Genomic DNA, 16,554 nt, shown 5'->3' with positions numbered 1-16,554 from the left:
TCGAAAGAGGCCGTGCCTCGACACCAGCGTCTAGCACTCGGTAGGCTGTACTTACCGACGAGCAACTTTCGGCCCGTTTCTGAACGGAGGCGTGGCACGAACGGGCTCTTTTGTCACATGCCCGCGAACGCAACAGGCGCACGCGCCATTCCTATGCAACGGAAATAATTTCCCAGAGCGTTTTCTGTCGCAAACCCGCGAGAGGCTGCCTCACCTAGCCGCTCACGGCGAGCACAAAGGAAAGGCTGTAGGAAAACACCAGCGTTCAACAGAACTGATTTTATTGCGTAGTGAAAGGCTGCATCTAAAACCAGACGAAGAGGAGTATCAAACAGCGTGTTTTACCTAGTACATACAAACAAGGAAGCTGCCGAGACTCGAGCGTGTCGACTCCTTGCTCAAACAGAAAAGAAGCAGTAACTCGGGCTTCCATCTGCCTTTCAACAGCTGTTAAGAAACAAGGTAACTGAAGGGCGCAGCTTCTCGAGAGCGGCAAACAGAAAAGAACCGGGAGACACATCTGGTACGTGCCGCGGGATGGCATGGTAAGACGAGAAATCAGCTGGCGGTTTTATCGCTTTCTCCGTTCTCTATTAGCTTCCTTTTCTTTTCATCCGTTTTCCTCTTGAAGATGCTATCTCTGTAGAACTGAAGTTCTTTGATGCTTTCCCTGATGTCATCGAGTGCTCTGAAAGAGAATTAAGGAGGGTTTCAAAACGCCCGCGCACATCTTCAACTACGTCTGGATTCTCGCCCTTCTGAAAAATTCCAGGCTGTAAGAAATGAAACTCCGGTATGCATGGATCGCACATCTGTCAGAAATAAAAACAGCCCTCGCTAGTCTCGGGTACGTGGAAAGCAATAAAAGTCCACCAGCGCCGACGTGCCAGGGAGTAGCATACAGCTTATTAGTTTATGTCACCGCGGGACACGGAAGCTCCTGAAAACCAACAAGTTCTACAACTTTGACTACTAAAAGCAACTCAATCCGAGACAGCAGAGAGAAGGGCTCCGGAGACCAGCCTTCAGCTCCTGCTTGGGCCAGTTTCGCCTGCTCAGACGGTAAGGTCCGTACAGACGTAGTGACCTCACCGCGCATTTCTGCTGTGCAGTTTCGATCGAGGCCTCTCCGAAAAGTCACCCCTTCTCTTTTTGTACCAGAGCCGCCTCTCCTGCCTAGCACCGCCGCCACAGAGCAGAGAGGTGAAGGCGCAGCGACTCCTTTTCACTGTCGTTTAGGACGGCCGTAGCTCTAAGCACCGAACAGCAGCTACAAAAAGTCCACCGCAGGCGTTTCAACGCGCAGGTGTCTTGCGCTTTTTTCTGCGTTTGGTCTGCGCAGATGGAAGAGCAAAACGGATGCGCTTACTGTGCACACAGTATACAGTACGTATGGACTTATCAAAGCCTGTGGATCCCACAGGATCCACTGTCTCCTCCGTTCGGAAGAACTAGAAAATGTAGCTTTCTAGAAACGTGCATTAATACCGCACAGAATCTTTTCTTCCGAAACCTCGAGGCAACGGCAACTTTTAGGGAGCTCCGAAGCTGGCAGGAGCCTAACTCAAAATTAAACCCTTCCGCAGAAAGGAGAACGGGCTCTCTGGCACATTACGGACTTGGGAGATACTCGGGAACAGAACTCTCGTCTCCCCGTTTGCAGTCTTCCAATTCTAGCGTCTCCGTGAACAACTCTGCCCAAAGCAAGGACAGAGAAAACCCGCGGTTAAGCGACTGTTTTCACGTGATTTCTCACCGTGATGTCTAAGAAGCGATAGAGGTATCGACGTTGCCCAACAAGCATCTTGGCTGGAACGGTAAACAAAGTGAATCAGAACAGATAAAGAAACTTCTGATTCTCTGTATTTTAATAATCCCTTTCCCTACGCTAACCAGGCTTCAGGTGGGAGAATACAAACGTACGACAAGCAGCAGAAGCACACAGCTGCCGTCGTCGTCTGCACTAGAAGCAGCATGCCTGGAATTCAAAGGAAGCTCCATGTTCTGCTCGTGAAGAGCACGGTTCCTGCGTGACAAGCCCTGCTCTGTTACAGGCAAAAGCAGAAACCTCACCTGTGAGAAGCCGCCTTCTTTGGTGCAAACTCGTATTCTTCCGGATACCAGCGTCTGCAAGCGGAAAAAAGCGCGACTTAAAAAAGGAAACTGGGCTTCGAAAACACGTCCGGCGGCTGCTGCGGGTTTGTTACAATCGGTGAAAGCATTTCGGTTTCACCGGCACCCAGGGAAGCCACAACCCTGCCAGCCAAGTGTGCAAACGCCAGAGCACACCCCCCGCGGAGTGCTTCACGGCTCGTTCTGTGCATCCCCCGAAAAAGAACAAGACGAAAGGAGGGGGTGGCTGCAGGCAGCCCTCTCCCAGCAGCCTCAAACCTTGTTTCGGAAGAGCGCGCCTTAGCTCCACTTAACAGGCTTCCCTAGATGATCTTTCATAGGACTGCTTCATTTGGGGAACGTTTACCTGCAAAGTTCTTTGACAGTGCTCACATCAATGATCCTGTAATGAAGATGCCTCATGAACTGAGGCATGTATTTGTCAAGAAATTTCTTATCTGCATGAACAGAGTTACCTACAAAGACACAAAACAAGATGTTTCTTCAAAGACGTTACAAAGCTGCTACGAACGACATCTAAACGAGAAAGCAGGCTAAGGGCGCTGGGGGAAGATCATAGGGTGTGAGAAGCTATTCACAGGCAGCTCGTTTATCCCATTTTCTAGTAAATATGATTGTAAAGGTTTGTCAGATGTTCGTTGCAGGATCACAGGCGGTTTAAATACGTAATCCCTCTATTAATTCTTCAGTTACTACTCCTACAGTTTCTGTCAGGCAGATAAATATCAAAGTATTATGCAAGCGTGGGGTTTTCCGCCAAGCGAAAACGGGCGTTGGGATTAATTTCGCTCAGCAGCAGTCCCGAGACCGTATATGTGAACGTTCTGAACGTAGTTCTAGGTAGCAGGACATTTGGAAGATTCCTGTTTGGCGTTTGGCTCGATACAGAGTGAGGAAAAGACGCCGCTGGGTTTGCTGCTCGGATTTTACCGTCGCAGGTTGCTGTCAGCAGCTAAGTTGCCCGCCCCAATTATAACTCCGCACGGAAACTCTAACGCAAAAAAGAATTGAAAAGTGTCCCTCAGTGACGACGTGCCGTATTTGCCTTTAGGGAATCTGCCGAACGGCTGATGCCTTTACTGAACCTCTCCTTGCTAAACAGGATTTGATTTGCGTGCCAGATCTCAGCATAGAACACGAAAGCGTCCCCGCCACGTGCACCAGCGGGCCTTTCGGCAGCCGGCTGGGAGCTGCGGGAGGGATGAGACTGTTATGATGAAGAAAGAACGTACTTTACCTGCAAGGGGACAGAGACCCGGGGGTGTCTGTTGTCGCACAAAGGACAGAAACTCGTACTCTGCCTGCTGCAAGGAAATCTTACTCTCCTTCACAGCCTTCGTAAGGCCAGACTGCAAAAAAAGAGCCATCCATCATAAATCAGAAATACGCTGCCAGAAAAGATACTTCCAGAAACGCTCAACAGCAAAAGGTCAACCCTTCGAGCACTGTTTGTTCCCCAGCGTGCCCAGAAGTGCCAACTGAACTCGGTGTTTCGATATTCTGGGACATCCCCGTGCCTTTACCCCCTCCGGGTACTTGCAGAAGCAGGCCTGGCTGACGTGCGGGGCGCCGCTCGGGAAGTAAAAACCCACACAGGTGAAGGCGATCGTAGCACAGTCCTAACAACGCCGACGGTCCTGTGGGGTTTGGGTTTTTTTTTTTCCTTTCCCGGCTGCTGCGCTTTCTAGGGGTTCTTCTCAATTACCGAGACATTACGCAAGCCTCGTTCATACACCTGTGCCTACGTGATCCAGGAGCGTGTGACGTTTCTCTCCGTTCAAGGAGAGGCATTCGCCTCCCCAGCACAGAGCAGCAGGTATAAACAAACAGAAATAATCAGGATCCTGGCTTAAGTGTTTATCAAGATTCCTATAAATCAGAAAAGTTCCTTCCTTCTTTTTTTCCAACAGTGAAATGTCAAATCTGCTCCAAGTGTTCTCAGTGATTTATTTCCATCTGGCTACGCTATATGTTTCCACGACTGTGCCGCAAAAATCTACTTGACAGATCCAAGTGGTGGTTAAAAAATTCATTATGTGGCTGCATTTTCATCTCTATTCTAATTGCCTCTCTTTTCTTAGTCAATTAAAAATAAGTAGCTCCTCAGGAGCAGCGATAACGTATGCTACCATCTTCAATTCACTCGTGAACTGAAGCCGAGTCTGAGTCCTCAACTGGAGAAGGGGAAAAGCACCCATCACGGTAAATTAATATTCATTTTCCAAACTCTTGCTAATCCTTCCCGGGGAGAGCGAGATGCCGAAGGGGGGAGGAGGGGAGGGGCTATGGGTGTCTTAAAACTTCAGCCCTTAATTGAAAATTCGATTCGTCATCGGGGACTGGAAAATCCATTCACTTTCTTGCTACTGCAAGAAATAATCTCTTGCTGCAAAAGTTAAGCTTTCGGCGAAAAAAATACGCTGGGCTTAGAGCGCTGAGGGGACAGGCAAAAACAACAATCCAATGTTTACAGTAAATCGGCCTGTTTAGTTCTACAAACACCTAAATTTGCAGTGATAAATTTGCATTTTGTCGGCTCTGGGCTATTCTACACCCGTCTAGCGCCTACTCTCAGTGGGGACTTCAAGCCGCGTCCTCCCCCTCTCCGTCGGAATTATGCTGTGAATTACGTTGCGCAACACGGAACGGGAGGAGCCGTCAGAGGAGTCCATCCAAGCCGGCCGACGGCCGGGGCTCGGGCAGAGGCAGGCCACGGCCGACAGCTCAGCCAGCAGACCGGGGAGCCGAACCCCGCTTCTTAACCGCACGGTGCTGAGCCTCCGCCTTTGAAGACGGGAACCAGCGGCACGTATCTGAGCGACGGATCCTGTTCCCAGGCCCACCGACGCGTCTCTCGCCCTGCCCGCGGCTCTCAAGTGAGAAAGTAGCTTCCAGCACTATTCAAACTTATTAAAAACCAGGCTACAAAGCACAGCCTGCTTCAGGGGAATCTCGCAGCCGAGATACAGGGTGAAGACTAAGGATACACGACGGCAAGTCGCAGCTGTGCCGCGGATGACTCGCGAGACCTCGGGCAAAACGTCACGCATCAGCTCCGCGGTACAACGTAAGGATGGTACTTACTGTCTCCCATTCTTTTGACTGCAAACTGTTCAGCACAGGAGTTGTCCCTTTTTAGGTGACTGTACCGCAACTAATAATTCTGAATTACGCGTTTTTCCCACCGTGGCAAAGAAAGAGAAAGCGCAGCATGACCGCTCTCGAGGTTACCTTCCCGTGATGCTCCTTGCACCACTCGGACATGCTGTCCAGCAGCTCGTCGGGCTGATTAATAATCAGGTTAGGGCCCTGTCGGGAAGAGGAGAACAGAAAGCTCCGGCACCGCGCAGTCCTTCCCGCGGTTTCAGCCCTGAGACGCCACGCACAGCGAGCCAGCGCTTCGGGGGGTCGGAGAAGCGGAGGGCCCGCGGCGGCCGCTCCGGCGGGCAAGGGGCCGCTCCCCCTGGGCCCCGAGCGCCCGGCGGGGAGCGGCAGGTGCCGGCGCTGCCCCAGGGAGCGAGGCCGGGGCCCGGCAGTTTGTTCTTCCAGCTTCCCCTGGAAGCAGAAACCCCCCCGCGGGGCCGGGCGGGCAGGGCCCGGCGCGGCCCGGCGGCTCCCCCTTACCTCGGCCAGGACGTTGAGGTCGGAGTCGGTGATGAGGCAGGCCATCTCCAGGATCTGGTCCTTCTCCACGTCCAGGCCCGTCATCTGCCACAGAGGGAGCGGCACCGTCAGCGCGGCCGCGGGCCGCCCGCGCCCCCCGCGCCCCTCCCGCCGCCCGCGCCCCGCACCTCCAGATCCACCCAGACCATCCGCTGGCCCATGCCGCCGCCGGCCATGCCCGCCGCCCGCCGCCGGCCCCGCCACAGCCGCCCGGCGCAGCTCCGCAGGCCAGCGCGGCTGCCGCCCAGCATCGCCGCCAGGCCGCAAAGCGACGCCGCCGCACTACAACTCCCGGCAGGCCCCGCGGCGCCGGCCCCCGGGCGGGCGCGGGCGGCGGGCGCGGGGGCTGCTGGGAGATGTAGTCGGGGCGGCGCGGGGCGGGGCAGCGCGGGAGGCTGCACCGGGGCTCCGGCGGCTGAAACGAGCGCGGTTCACCCGCCGGTGTTTTCCAGGGAGGCGCTTAATGCTCTTCTCCAGGACAAGGAACGCTCAAATACCCCGTACCAAAAGGGGCCACGTGAAATACGGGAGAGGCCGGAAAGCATCGGTCCCGCCTCGGCTCTGCTCGAAAGGCCGCGCCCCGCGGAGACGGACCCCTGCGCCGCGCCGCGGAGCGCCAGCGGCCGCCCCTCGCCGCACCGACAAACGGCTTCCCTGGGACTGTGGCACACGCGTTTTTTTTTTTCCCCCGCGAAAAGCCCTGAGGTGCAGAGTTAACGCATTTAAAACAGACGCCACTTTTGGAGGACTACGCTGCTAGTGGTTTTACAAACATTAAAAGGTAATTTTGATGGGTTGTGGGGTTTTTTTTTTTCGTACGTATACTCGGTAAGAAACAAATTGAGCTTGCTTTGCCAAGTTCTTTGAAGCCCGCCGAACGGGCGTTAATGCCGCGACGGGTGCCACTTGGCCTCTCTGTAGCTCTCCCTCCGGTAGTCGTAGTCGTGGCTCCAGCCGTCCCGGTGCCTGTCTTCGTAGGCGGGCTCCTCTCGGCCCCTGTAGTGGTGCTCGGCGCCGGCATCGTGGCCCCTCTCGTCGAAGCCGTACTCCTCCCTCTTGCCCCTGCAGTAGTCGGGCCCCCGCTCCCCGAAGCGCTGCTCGCGGCCGAAGTGCCGGCCGTCGGGGTGGTAGGGGTGGGCGCTCAGCCTGCCCTTGCGCGGCGCCGGCGCCTCCGGGCGCCGCGGCAGCTGGGAGGCCGGCGAGGGGTGAAAGGCGTGAGGAGCCTGCTGGTAGCCGGGCGGGGCGAAGCCGGGCTGCTCGTACTTCCCCCCGAACTGGGGCTGCTGCCGCAAGGCGCTGTTCATCTGGGAAGAGAAGAGGAGAAGGGTGGGTGGGTTCGGTGCGCTCGCCTCCCGGCAGAGCGCTGGAACCCTCCTGGGGCACGGGGACCAGAGAAACCCTAACCCCCCCGCTGGCCTCCAAATCGCACATTAATCGCGCTGTAAACGCAGGGAAAAGTGGAAGGTTTTGGTTTGGAAACGAGACTAAGCGCGAACTTACAGAGCAGCTATTTCCGATTGCTTCATCTACAGCTGAACTCCTAAAGCTCAAAGCCCTCCCCGACTAACCACCTCGGTAGCAGGAGCCACAGGCCTGCTGGAATTGTCATTTCAGCGCTCCAAAAGCGTGTTCCCACGACCTCTCACAGGCATTGCAGGAAACAAACACTCAAAATGAGAGACAGCTCTGTCCCGTGTTGTCTCTCGGCCCCGGGCGACTGCGGGGCCAGACGCTATTAGCAGAAGCGAACAGCGTACCACCGCTTGTCTCTGAAGGTTCTCAGCAGGCGGCAGGGACCTCTGCACCGACGAGAATCCCGCTGCTACCACGCTGTCAGAACTCCTGTCGTATCTGCAGGAAAAACAGACCAGGAATTTTAGCCTTAAACGCAAGACTATTGCAGTCCAAGGGGCGCTTGCATCCTAGCCGCGTTTCTGCCGTTAGAAACAAAACACCCGCCCACGCGTCAGCCCGAACTCGCTGCCGTGGTCAGAAACGGCTGCGGACGCGCTTGCGATGCGCGTTTGGCCGCGCTCTCCCCGCCTCGCCTCGCCGGATCGTTTCCGAGCTTGTATGACAACACGATGCTGTTCCTTCTGCGTTAGGATTTCGGATACCAAGAACGCGGGGCACTAGGAACGCAAGTACTTACTCCGTAGGGAAGAAAGACTAAATTGCACTCGGAAAGAGAGCCAGGAACGCAGCGAACCGTGCAAACGCTATTTTCGACTCTGAACTACGCGCGTGTGCCTACAGCGCGCGCTGACGGACTCGTACCTGCTGCAGTTTGATGCGGGATGCGGCGCGCCAGAGGGGCTGGCGTTGGCAGCTCCGTGCGGGGAACAAGACGGATTGCCGTCCTGAGATGCATGACTGCTCCCTGAAGAGAAACAAACATTTCACGAGACCGACAAACACGAGTTAGAGGAACTTGGGTACGAAGCGAACTTGCGAGGCACCGACAGTTTCCGCCTGCTTAATTAGCTCTCGAGTTTCGTCAGTGACCTGCAAAAGCACGCGATCCGGCCTCCGAAACAAGATGCTGCAACTGTCTTAATATCCGCCGGGAAAGATGCGATCGGGCGGCGATGTTCTGGCCCTCGTGCCTCATTTAACTGACGGCGGGCGCAACTTTTACCGCTCGCGTGATAATTTAGAACAGCTTTCAAGGGTACAGGACGAATAATCAAAAAAAAAAAAAAAACAAACAGAAGACTCGGCTCCGGGATTATACCTCGTCATAACGGACAGAAAGGTCCCCTGTTGAAGCACGGGGACAAAAGCGCACGCTTTTGTGCAACACCATCGTTCCGCGAAATCATCGGCTACTAGGTGAGTGACCGTTTGGTGAGAAGCACGTGCCATTTACCCAATTAAATACAAATCTGTCAGGCTTTGGGAGGGGGAAGCTGACGGCAGTTTTGCTTTCTCTCTAGTAACCGGGTTATTTAATGTTTCTTTTTGCGGGTACCTGATCGGAACTGAATTTTGATGGGCCTTCCGTACAGTTTGATCCCGTTAAGCAGGCTCAATCCGTAAGGGACGGATTCTTCATGTTTGAAATTCACAAACGCGAACTGCTTGGGTCTACCGTCTCTATCCTTTGGGATTTTAACCTTAATGACTGGACCTGCCTGCGAATCAAGAAACAAAAGGCGTTACATGAAAATGCAGCGGCTCTCCAGAAAGTTTTACATCTGCTGAAAACAAATAAAAAAGGGAAATAAACCTAAACCGACCAATCCCGAGGACGCAGGGAAAGGAGGTGCACGAGCGTTCTGCCGGACGTCGCTGTGCACGGGGACGCTCAGGTGCAGTTTTGGGGAGCAGCAGCACCGCGGGGTGCGCGCACGCCTGCGTGCGGGGGGGTGCTGCCGGTTTGGGGGGCGGGGGGCAGCGGGGGGGTTATGCAGGGCGGGTGGGATGGACGGGGGGGTGACACGCCGCCTACCCGGGGCGCACCGAGCGGGTGCGCAGGGGGTGCCCGGAGGGTGCCTGCGTGCGGGGGGCGCTCGGGAGCAGGCTGGGGGGCGATGGCCGCCCCTCGGCGGGCGCCACGCGGAAGCGTGTCCTCCGGCGGCCGCCGTAGCCTCGCCTAGGCCCGCCCCGCCGCGGCGGCCGCGGCCTCCCCGCCCCGCCCCGCCCCACCCTCCCCCGGTATAAAGCGGGGCGGCGGCGGCCGCCGGTACCTGGTGGAAGAGCTCGAAGATGAGCTCCTCGGTGACCTTGGGGTCCAGGTTCCCCACGAAGAGGGTCCGGTCCGCCTCGGCCGCCGCCGCCCCCATCGCCGCGGCCGGGCAGCTCGCGCTCACCGGCGCCGACCCGCCCCTCTGCGCAGGCGCCGCCGACGGGACGTCGCTGCGTCAGCGTGCGCGCCCCGCCCCTTCCGGTGGGCCGGGGCAGGGGGGCCCGGCGGGGCGGGAGGCGGCCGGCGCCGCGGCCTGGGAGGCGGCGGGGCCCGGGGCGCGGTGGCGGCGGGGCTCCGGGGGGGAAACTGCGGGGGGCAGGGGGGGAGGGCCGGCCTGAGAGGCGCCGTCCTCCCGCTGCCCCGCTCCTTCCAATTAGGTAATAATGCATAATTACCGTAACGCGGTTCTTCAACGCGTCAGGCCCGAGCCTTGGCCTCCGAGACACAGGCCGGTGGGCCGAGGCCGGTGTCGCTGACGGAGCCTCGCGGGCACGCTGGGGTCAGGGCGCTGCGCGGCCGGCCATCGGTTCCCCTCGTTGTCTGTGTCGTTTCCACGTCGCTGCGAGCAGCCCTCGAATAAAGCCGGCGGCTCTGATCAAACGTAACGGATTAAAAAAACCCTGAATTAGTCGTTTGCCGGTAGGAAAGCCCGCAGAGATTCCTGGAGAGTTGTGCGAGCGTGGATGCCCTGCCTCCGGGCTCCCGACCTTTTCCTCTCCCGCAAGAGGCTCCTGCGGGAGCCCAGCGGCCCCCGAAGGGCCGGGTCCCTTCCCGTGTGCGCGCCGTTAGCCGCGCTGACGCCAGGCCTCCGGAACGCGGCGTAGGCGTCGACGTCTCCCGTAAAAGTAACGAGGAGAAGAAGTGTAGGCGAAGCCGGCTGGAGAAGGGCGCGTTTCGTGCCGTCGTTGGGTTTTATTGCCGCAATGCTCTGCCTGGTGGCCACGCTGTCCCGGTGCCTGCCTCTGCGGCTGCTTGGCGCTCCTCCGTTAAACTTTAGGGCGAAGGGGGCACTTTTGGGTTCGTGTTTGGGCAGAGCCGGACACTCGTCTCCCGGCTCCTTCGCTTCTCCCAGTATTTTGCCAAACGGCTCCCCTGCCCCCGTCGTTCGATCGGGTGCAGTTCTCCCCGGCGGCTGTAATCCCCGGGATATTTCGGAAGGCGCCGGATGTAAAACGGGGGTATTTTCCATCTGGAAAAACTTTGAAAGGGGAAGCTGAACCTTCATTTTTCACTAGATTCCAACGCATTATGGCAGATCCTATTTTCTTGTTAATTAGGCGCTGTTCATTTTCTTCACTTCATTACTTACTACCGCACCTAGAATTTATATTCATTTGGTTTAATCGTGTTCGCCTGGTTAAATTCTAAACAGTTACTCATTCAGAAAGGAAATTATTACCTCGCTCTGCCAGGACTTCCACTTTGCCTTAATTTCCCTGGAGCCTCGTTTACTTTCCTCTGCTTTTTTCCCCTTACTGGGTCCCCTCGGGCTTGGCTGGGAGCGTGTGCGGCGTTTGTACCATCGTCGCCTTGCTCCGCGTGCGCCGGGCGTCTTCCAGCGCGGTGGGCCGCACGCAGCCGCGTCCCGCCAGCCCCGCAGAAGGGGCTGATGGGGGCGGCGTCGCCCGTCGCAGCCTCGCGCAGCCCAGCCCTGAAAAACCACACCACAAAGGGAGGGGGAAACTCTTCCAGGATTCTCACAGGCACGCTCTTGTAAATCTGTTGTGGGTTTTTCCCCTTCTTTTGTTACTACTTTGCGCCCTTTTTGCTCTTTGAAGAAGCAAACTGGAAAACCAGAAAGTTTTTTTGCTTTGGGGGGCAAAAGGCATTCTTTCCCTGCCTATTTTCGCTCTTACCGTGCAAGCACTCTTTAATATTGCGGAAACGTCCACCGATTCCGCTCACCAATTCCAGCTTTAGGAGAGGCTCTTGGTGTTTTACTTTTGCGGCGCGGGAGCCCGGCGGCCGCTCGGCCGTCTCGGCCCTCGCGTTCCTGCCGTGCCGCCTCTGTCCCAGCACCGGTCACCGGCGTCGGCCGCGCCTTCCCCCTCGCCTGACTGCGCTCCCGCTCCTCCGGCTCTTTGGCTGCCTCCGTGGCTTCTCCGAGCGGGCGGCAGCGCTGTGGTAACGGGGCTGCTCGATGGAAAGCGGGCACCGGAGCGTTCCCTGCAGCCTGAAAGCGGGTAGCCGTAACGACGCCCCAGGGTAGCGAGATCAGTCAGACAAAGCCGCTGCAAGTGACAGTCCTTCCGCCGGAGGCCCGGGGGGACGGGTCGCGCCGGCTCGGGCAATGACGGCACGCCTGTCCCCGCCTGACGGCCGCGGAGCGTCGGGGGGCCGATCGGCAGCTGTACAGAGGGGAGAGGAGCCAGCAGAAATAACAGCCGCGGTTACTACTGAGTAACCCGGGCTTCAGTCGCTGGTTGTGGTTCGCTGCTTTGGCTTCGTGTGCAGGCACGGGGCGAGCTGGGGTCCGTCGCCCCCTCCGAGGGCGGGAGGGAGAGGGGAGAGGTGGGGTCCGGGAGGCCAGGCTGCCGTCTCTTCTCACGCCCTCTCCGTCGCGTGGGCTGCGTCCTGCCGTCGGCAAAGCTCGCGCAGGCGAGGGGAGGGCTGAGCCGCTCGTCGCCCGAGCCTGTGTCCTCCCGGCACGAGCCCGACCGGCGCCCGCCTTGCCGCCTCAGGTGCCACCGCGATTTCTGAGGGCGAGCGGCAGGCAGAACACCGCCCAGCCTCTTTGCTGGGAGAGGCTTCCCACGACTCCTGGCAGGTTGCAGCAGAAGGTTAATTGTAGCTACAGACTCCTCCGCGCAGGGAATCACTGTGCTCTTTAAACAGACCATAAAAATCCCCAGCGACGCCGATGTTCGAACAGTTAAACAGCGATTAAAGACGCCGGCGCTACGAGGCCTGGGCATGTTATTTCCAGCGAACGTGTCAGCAGCTGCTGAATTCCTGCCTTTACTGCGCCGCGCTGGCAGGCGCGGAGGTCTTCATGGAAACGGTGGCGTTACACTCAGCGTTAACTAGCGAGCGGCGGAGGTCCTGAGCTGCCTCCGAGCATCCTCTGGTTTTCAGCTCTGTTTCTCGGAGCTGGGCAGCGAGGCCGTTCCCGGAGCTTGCGGCGGTGCCAAAAACGCGTGCCGCTTGCGCAGGGCGTCCCGGCGGCTCCGGGGATGGTCGCGCCAAGCAGCGCGGGAGCTGGCGGTGTCACCAGCCTGGTCCTCGTCTCGCTGGCGTGGCGTCCCCAGCGTACGCTTCTGGGGTCACGTTCAATTACAGCTAATAACCTTCGTAAGTCTGTGCTGGTGCCAGTGGTACCCTACAGCCCTAAAGACTTCAGTGGGGTTCTTTTTGATTAGGTTCTTACCGTTTCCAGAAGTCTTCTCACTCTTGAACCAAAACTACCCCGAAAGAAAATCGGTATGAGCGAGGGGAGGAGGAGCTTCAGCAACAAACCCCGAACATTTGCTCTAAAAAACCGCTGAGAATTGAGGCGTGTTGTGTGCGCTAATATTGATTATTACTGAAAATGTCTACGCTCCAGTATCTCTAAAATGAATCTCTGGTATGTCGCAGGTCTGGCTGGCTGTAATCCCGGGAGAACACCTGAGTGCGGGCAGCGGTGCTGCGAGCCGGAGGAGGTTGCTTTGGGGAGAGCATCGTTTCCACCTGCCGACCCCTTCTGCCCTGTTCCCGCCTGCGTGCCGGTGCCCGGCAGGTACGTGTTGCTGGGGCTGCAGCGTTTTGTCCCAAAATTTTTACAGATTTGCTGAAAAGATCAGCAGGTACTCTTGGTTCTGGGAGTGCTGGGGATTGTCTGGGTGCAAGGCATGCTGCTCCCCTTGACGGCATCCTTCCCCCCCCCCCCAGCTTTTCAGACAGAGCACGCAGGATTTGTCCAGAAACGGGTCTGGGTTTGGACAATCTCACTGCCTTTGCGGCCAAACTTTTTTCCCGTAGGAATGGATTTTGGTCTCAAAAAAGCGCACCACGGCTGAAGGAGGGAAGCCTCTCAGAAGCTCTGCTCTGGCTTGGGAGGGTGGCAGGGAAGGGACGTGGGTGCAATTCCTGTTTCTGGGCTGGGGCGAGCTGGCGGGGTTACCCTGAGCCTGGGCTGCTGCTGCGCAGCTGTGCCGCATAAATCCCAGCCCGCGGACACCGTTAGGGCGCTCACGAGTTTATTCGCGTTCAGATAAAGGGGTAAGGGGCTGTGGGATACATCGGCGGGGCTTTTTCAAACCGAACACGCTGCGGTTTTCCTCCCCAGTGCCCGCGTGCTATCCGGTGACGGAGGCACGCCTGCGCGCCACGAGGCTCAACACGGCTTCGCAGTCCGTGCAGGCGTCCCCGGGCTGGTACGGCTGGACCTCGCTGAACTTCACGTCAAAGCCGGCGCCCTCCACGGCTTCCTCCACCATGTTTCTCTCCAGGCGGAGGCACGAGAAGACCTGCTTGTTGAAGGCGTAGTAGGTTTCCCGGAGGACGGTCACCAAGACCAGGTGCCCCCCCGGCTTCACGAGGGCGCCGATGTTTCTCAGGGCGCTGCGGAAGGTGGCCAGGTCCTTGCAGGCGGCCTCCAAGCAGAGGGTGGAGAGGATGCAGTCGGCAGGAGGCAGGGACATGGGGTCCGCGGGGTCGGCTTTGGTCACGTCGCACTTCAGAACCCGCCTCACCTTCTTTCTCAGTTTCTCCTCTTTCTCAGCCCACTTCTCCCTAGCAGGTAAATAAACAAATAAAGAGAGGAAGGCTCGTTATGTGGTTATTTAGCATCTGCGCCTGCGACGTCACGTACGCCGTGGCCGGTGGCAGGGCGGGAGGAAGCCAACCTCACCTGTCCCCCTCCAGCTCGCAAACGTATTTCACCACCGGCCTCCAGTCGAAGGCTCCCGCTTCGTTCTTCAGCCACTTCTCCAGCTCCTGGCGGTTCTGGTCCGCGTAGTCCAAGGCGATGATCTCCTGGAAGCGCTCACAAGCGGACAGAAGCTGGTAGATGGTGGGGCCGCAGCCGACGTCTATCAGGGTATCGCCCCTCAGCCCGTCTGGTGCAGGGTCGGGGGAAGACCGCCCCGGCGAGGATGGAGACGGTTCCCCAGGACAGAAACGTCCCGCAGCCCCGTCGGGCTGCGCCTCCCCTACCCCAGAAATGCCACCCCACGTGCCGCGGACCCGCGGCACAGCCCCGTCCCCCCGATGCCGCAGGTTCAGAGCCCCCAGCCCTGCCCACGGGCAGGGGCAATGCCTGCTTCTGGAGCAGAGGCGCTGAGCCCGTACCCACCCTACCCAGCCTGCGTTTGACGGTATTTCCAGAAACTCTGGGACAACTCCAGCTGGCAATACGCTGTATGCATAGCTATACGTGCGCGCATATATAGAAAAAAAAAAGGGTGCGTGTGCATATAGAGAGAGCGCGTAGCCGGCCCTGCGCTGGGGCACGCCCCGAGCAGCGAGCAGCCCGCGGGCAGCCGCGCAAATGGCGCCGTCCGACATTGCCCAGCACCTCAGGGCGGGGGGTAGTCACCCAAGGAGAACATTTTAAACAGGCTCCTCAGGTTTTGCATCAGAAATGTGTTTGGCCGACCCTGGCTGTCGCTCAAGCTGTAAAATTCTTTCAGATACTCCCGAGGGTTGAAGCTCTGCTGGTAAACGTCTGCGTCGGTGAAGACCGCTGGAGCGTCCATCCTGCCGAGAGCAAGCTCTGCTGCTGGCCCCTCCTGCCCTGCCTGGCGTAGCCCTCGTTGTACTTTCACTTTTAACCTCCCTCCCCCGTCCTCCGCCCCGGGGGCCGGCCGGACGCGCTCCTCTTCGTAACCGGTGCTGCCTCTCGCTCTCTGTTTCTGCAGCAAGCTTTACTGCTGTAATAACTCGCTCTTGAACCCCCCCAGCAGCCCCTGAGCCGCGCGGTCCCCTCCGCGGATGACCGTAATTAATGGCAATCCCTGGGATTACATTACACGTCCCTGGCTTTACAGTAATTGACGGCAATAAACCAGTACGGTGCGAGTGGGTACCGCCGGCGGTCGCAGCCCGGCAGCTCTGTAAATGGTATTAGCGCGTCCGACGCCTTTGCCTCTTAATAGCAGATTGAAGTCGGCGTGTTCGGTAATCTAACGTGGCAAGGAAGTTCTAAGGCCATTAGGTGCCCGGGCAGAGGGCTGCCAGCGCCTCTCCTGCGGGAAGGAGGAATCGCTTCCAGTCCCCGAGAAGCGCCTGCCGAAATGCCCGTGCTGCTGCAGGGAGTTCGTCGCTTTCGTTTTTTCAGGTTTTCCCTGGAAAACTGCAATTGCACAGCCTCGCCCTGAAAACCAGAGAGTTCACGGCGTCAGCACCTGGGTTTTGCCCCCAGAGCCGGCCCCAGGCCCCGCGCCCCTGCCTGCGCCCTGCCTGGCGGGGGTCCCTGCCTGCGCCGTGACCCCCGCAGCCCCTCGCCCGCCGAGCCGGGGGACGGGGAGCAGCGGGGTGGCGCGGAGGGGAGGCGGTGGCGGCAGCCTCCTTCGCCGTCCCCGCCACGAAGAGGCAGCAGAGCCCCGCGCTTCTGGCGGCGGCGGGTCCCAGCAGCATCTCGCCCTCTTCCCGCTCGCCCCGCGGGAGCCGAAGTGATCACACAGTTCCAGGCTCGTTACCGGCTCCGAATCTATATAATTGGCCTTCGCTTTTTTAAAGGTCTGTCATCAGGAGTGACGGGCGGGTGAGCCGCCGTATCCTCCTCAAACTAATAAGCGATATTTTAGATCCCGAGGTGACTTTGCTTAACAAACCCTGCTCGCCGTACCGCGTGCACGGCCAGACCTGCTGGTGCAAAACCGGCTGCCGGAGATAGGGAGCCGAAAAGGGATGTCAGCTTGAAAGGTGAACGTGTTAAAGGGGTTTTCCTCCGAGAGCAAAGCCAACAACAAGCGCTCCCTGCTACTCCGGCGCTGAAACGGCCTCTACAGCCACCGGCCCCGGGAGAGCCCCCCCAGCCACGGCGAGGGGACCCGGGGCGTCCTTCCCGCGGGATGTCAGCCCCCCAAGCAGCCCACAAGCACTCCCAGCCTTGCAGCTGGAAGCCCTAAGATAAATCCTGTGGATGC

At 58.4% G+C, this 16,554-nt stretch overlaps 3 protein-coding genes across 3 annotated transcripts; all 3 read right to left on the bottom strand.

The window, feature by feature from the left end:
- Positions 1-264: 264 nt before the first annotated feature.
- Positions 265-6,083, bottom strand: REXO2 (RNA exonuclease 2). The gene is made up of 7 exons (XM_075172806.1): positions 5,925-6,083; positions 5,758-5,841; positions 5,365-5,442; positions 3,371-3,482; positions 2,480-2,588; positions 2,074-2,127; positions 265-688 (listed from the first exon to the last, which is right to left on the bottom strand). The coding sequence occupies exons 1-7, from the start codon at positions 6,045-6,047 to the stop codon at positions 559-561; spliced, it is 690 nt and encodes a 229-aa protein (XP_075028907.1). The 5' UTR covers positions 6,048-6,083; the 3' UTR covers positions 265-558.
- A 451-nt stretch (positions 6,084-6,534) lies between these two features.
- RBM7 (RNA binding motif protein 7) lies at positions 6,535-9,655 on the bottom strand. The gene is made up of 5 exons (XM_075172803.1): positions 9,486-9,655; positions 8,768-8,930; positions 8,074-8,176; positions 7,554-7,647; positions 6,535-7,100 (listed from the first exon to the last, which is right to left on the bottom strand). The coding sequence occupies exons 1-5, from the start codon at positions 9,579-9,581 to the stop codon at positions 6,681-6,683; spliced, it is 876 nt and encodes a 291-aa protein (XP_075028904.1). The 5' UTR covers positions 9,582-9,655; the 3' UTR covers positions 6,535-6,680.
- A 3,992-nt stretch (positions 9,656-13,647) lies between these two features.
- Positions 13,648-15,228, bottom strand: NNMT (nicotinamide N-methyltransferase). Its single transcript, XM_075172804.1, has 3 exons — positions 15,003-15,228; positions 14,316-14,523; positions 13,648-14,197 (listed from the first exon to the last, which is right to left on the bottom strand). The coding sequence occupies exons 1-3, from the start codon at positions 15,160-15,162 to the stop codon at positions 13,762-13,764; spliced, it is 804 nt and encodes a 267-aa protein (XP_075028905.1). The 5' UTR covers positions 15,163-15,228; the 3' UTR covers positions 13,648-13,761.
- Between the last annotated feature and the right edge of the window lie 1,326 nt (positions 15,229-16,554).

The sequence above is a fragment of the Calonectris borealis genome, chromosome 24, assembly GCF_964195595.1.
Source record: "Calonectris borealis chromosome 24, bCalBor7.hap1.2, whole genome shotgun sequence".
Lineage (NCBI taxonomy): Eukaryota > Metazoa > Chordata > Aves > Procellariiformes > Procellariidae > Calonectris > Calonectris borealis.
This window is presented reverse-complemented; position numbering and strand designations above follow the sequence as displayed.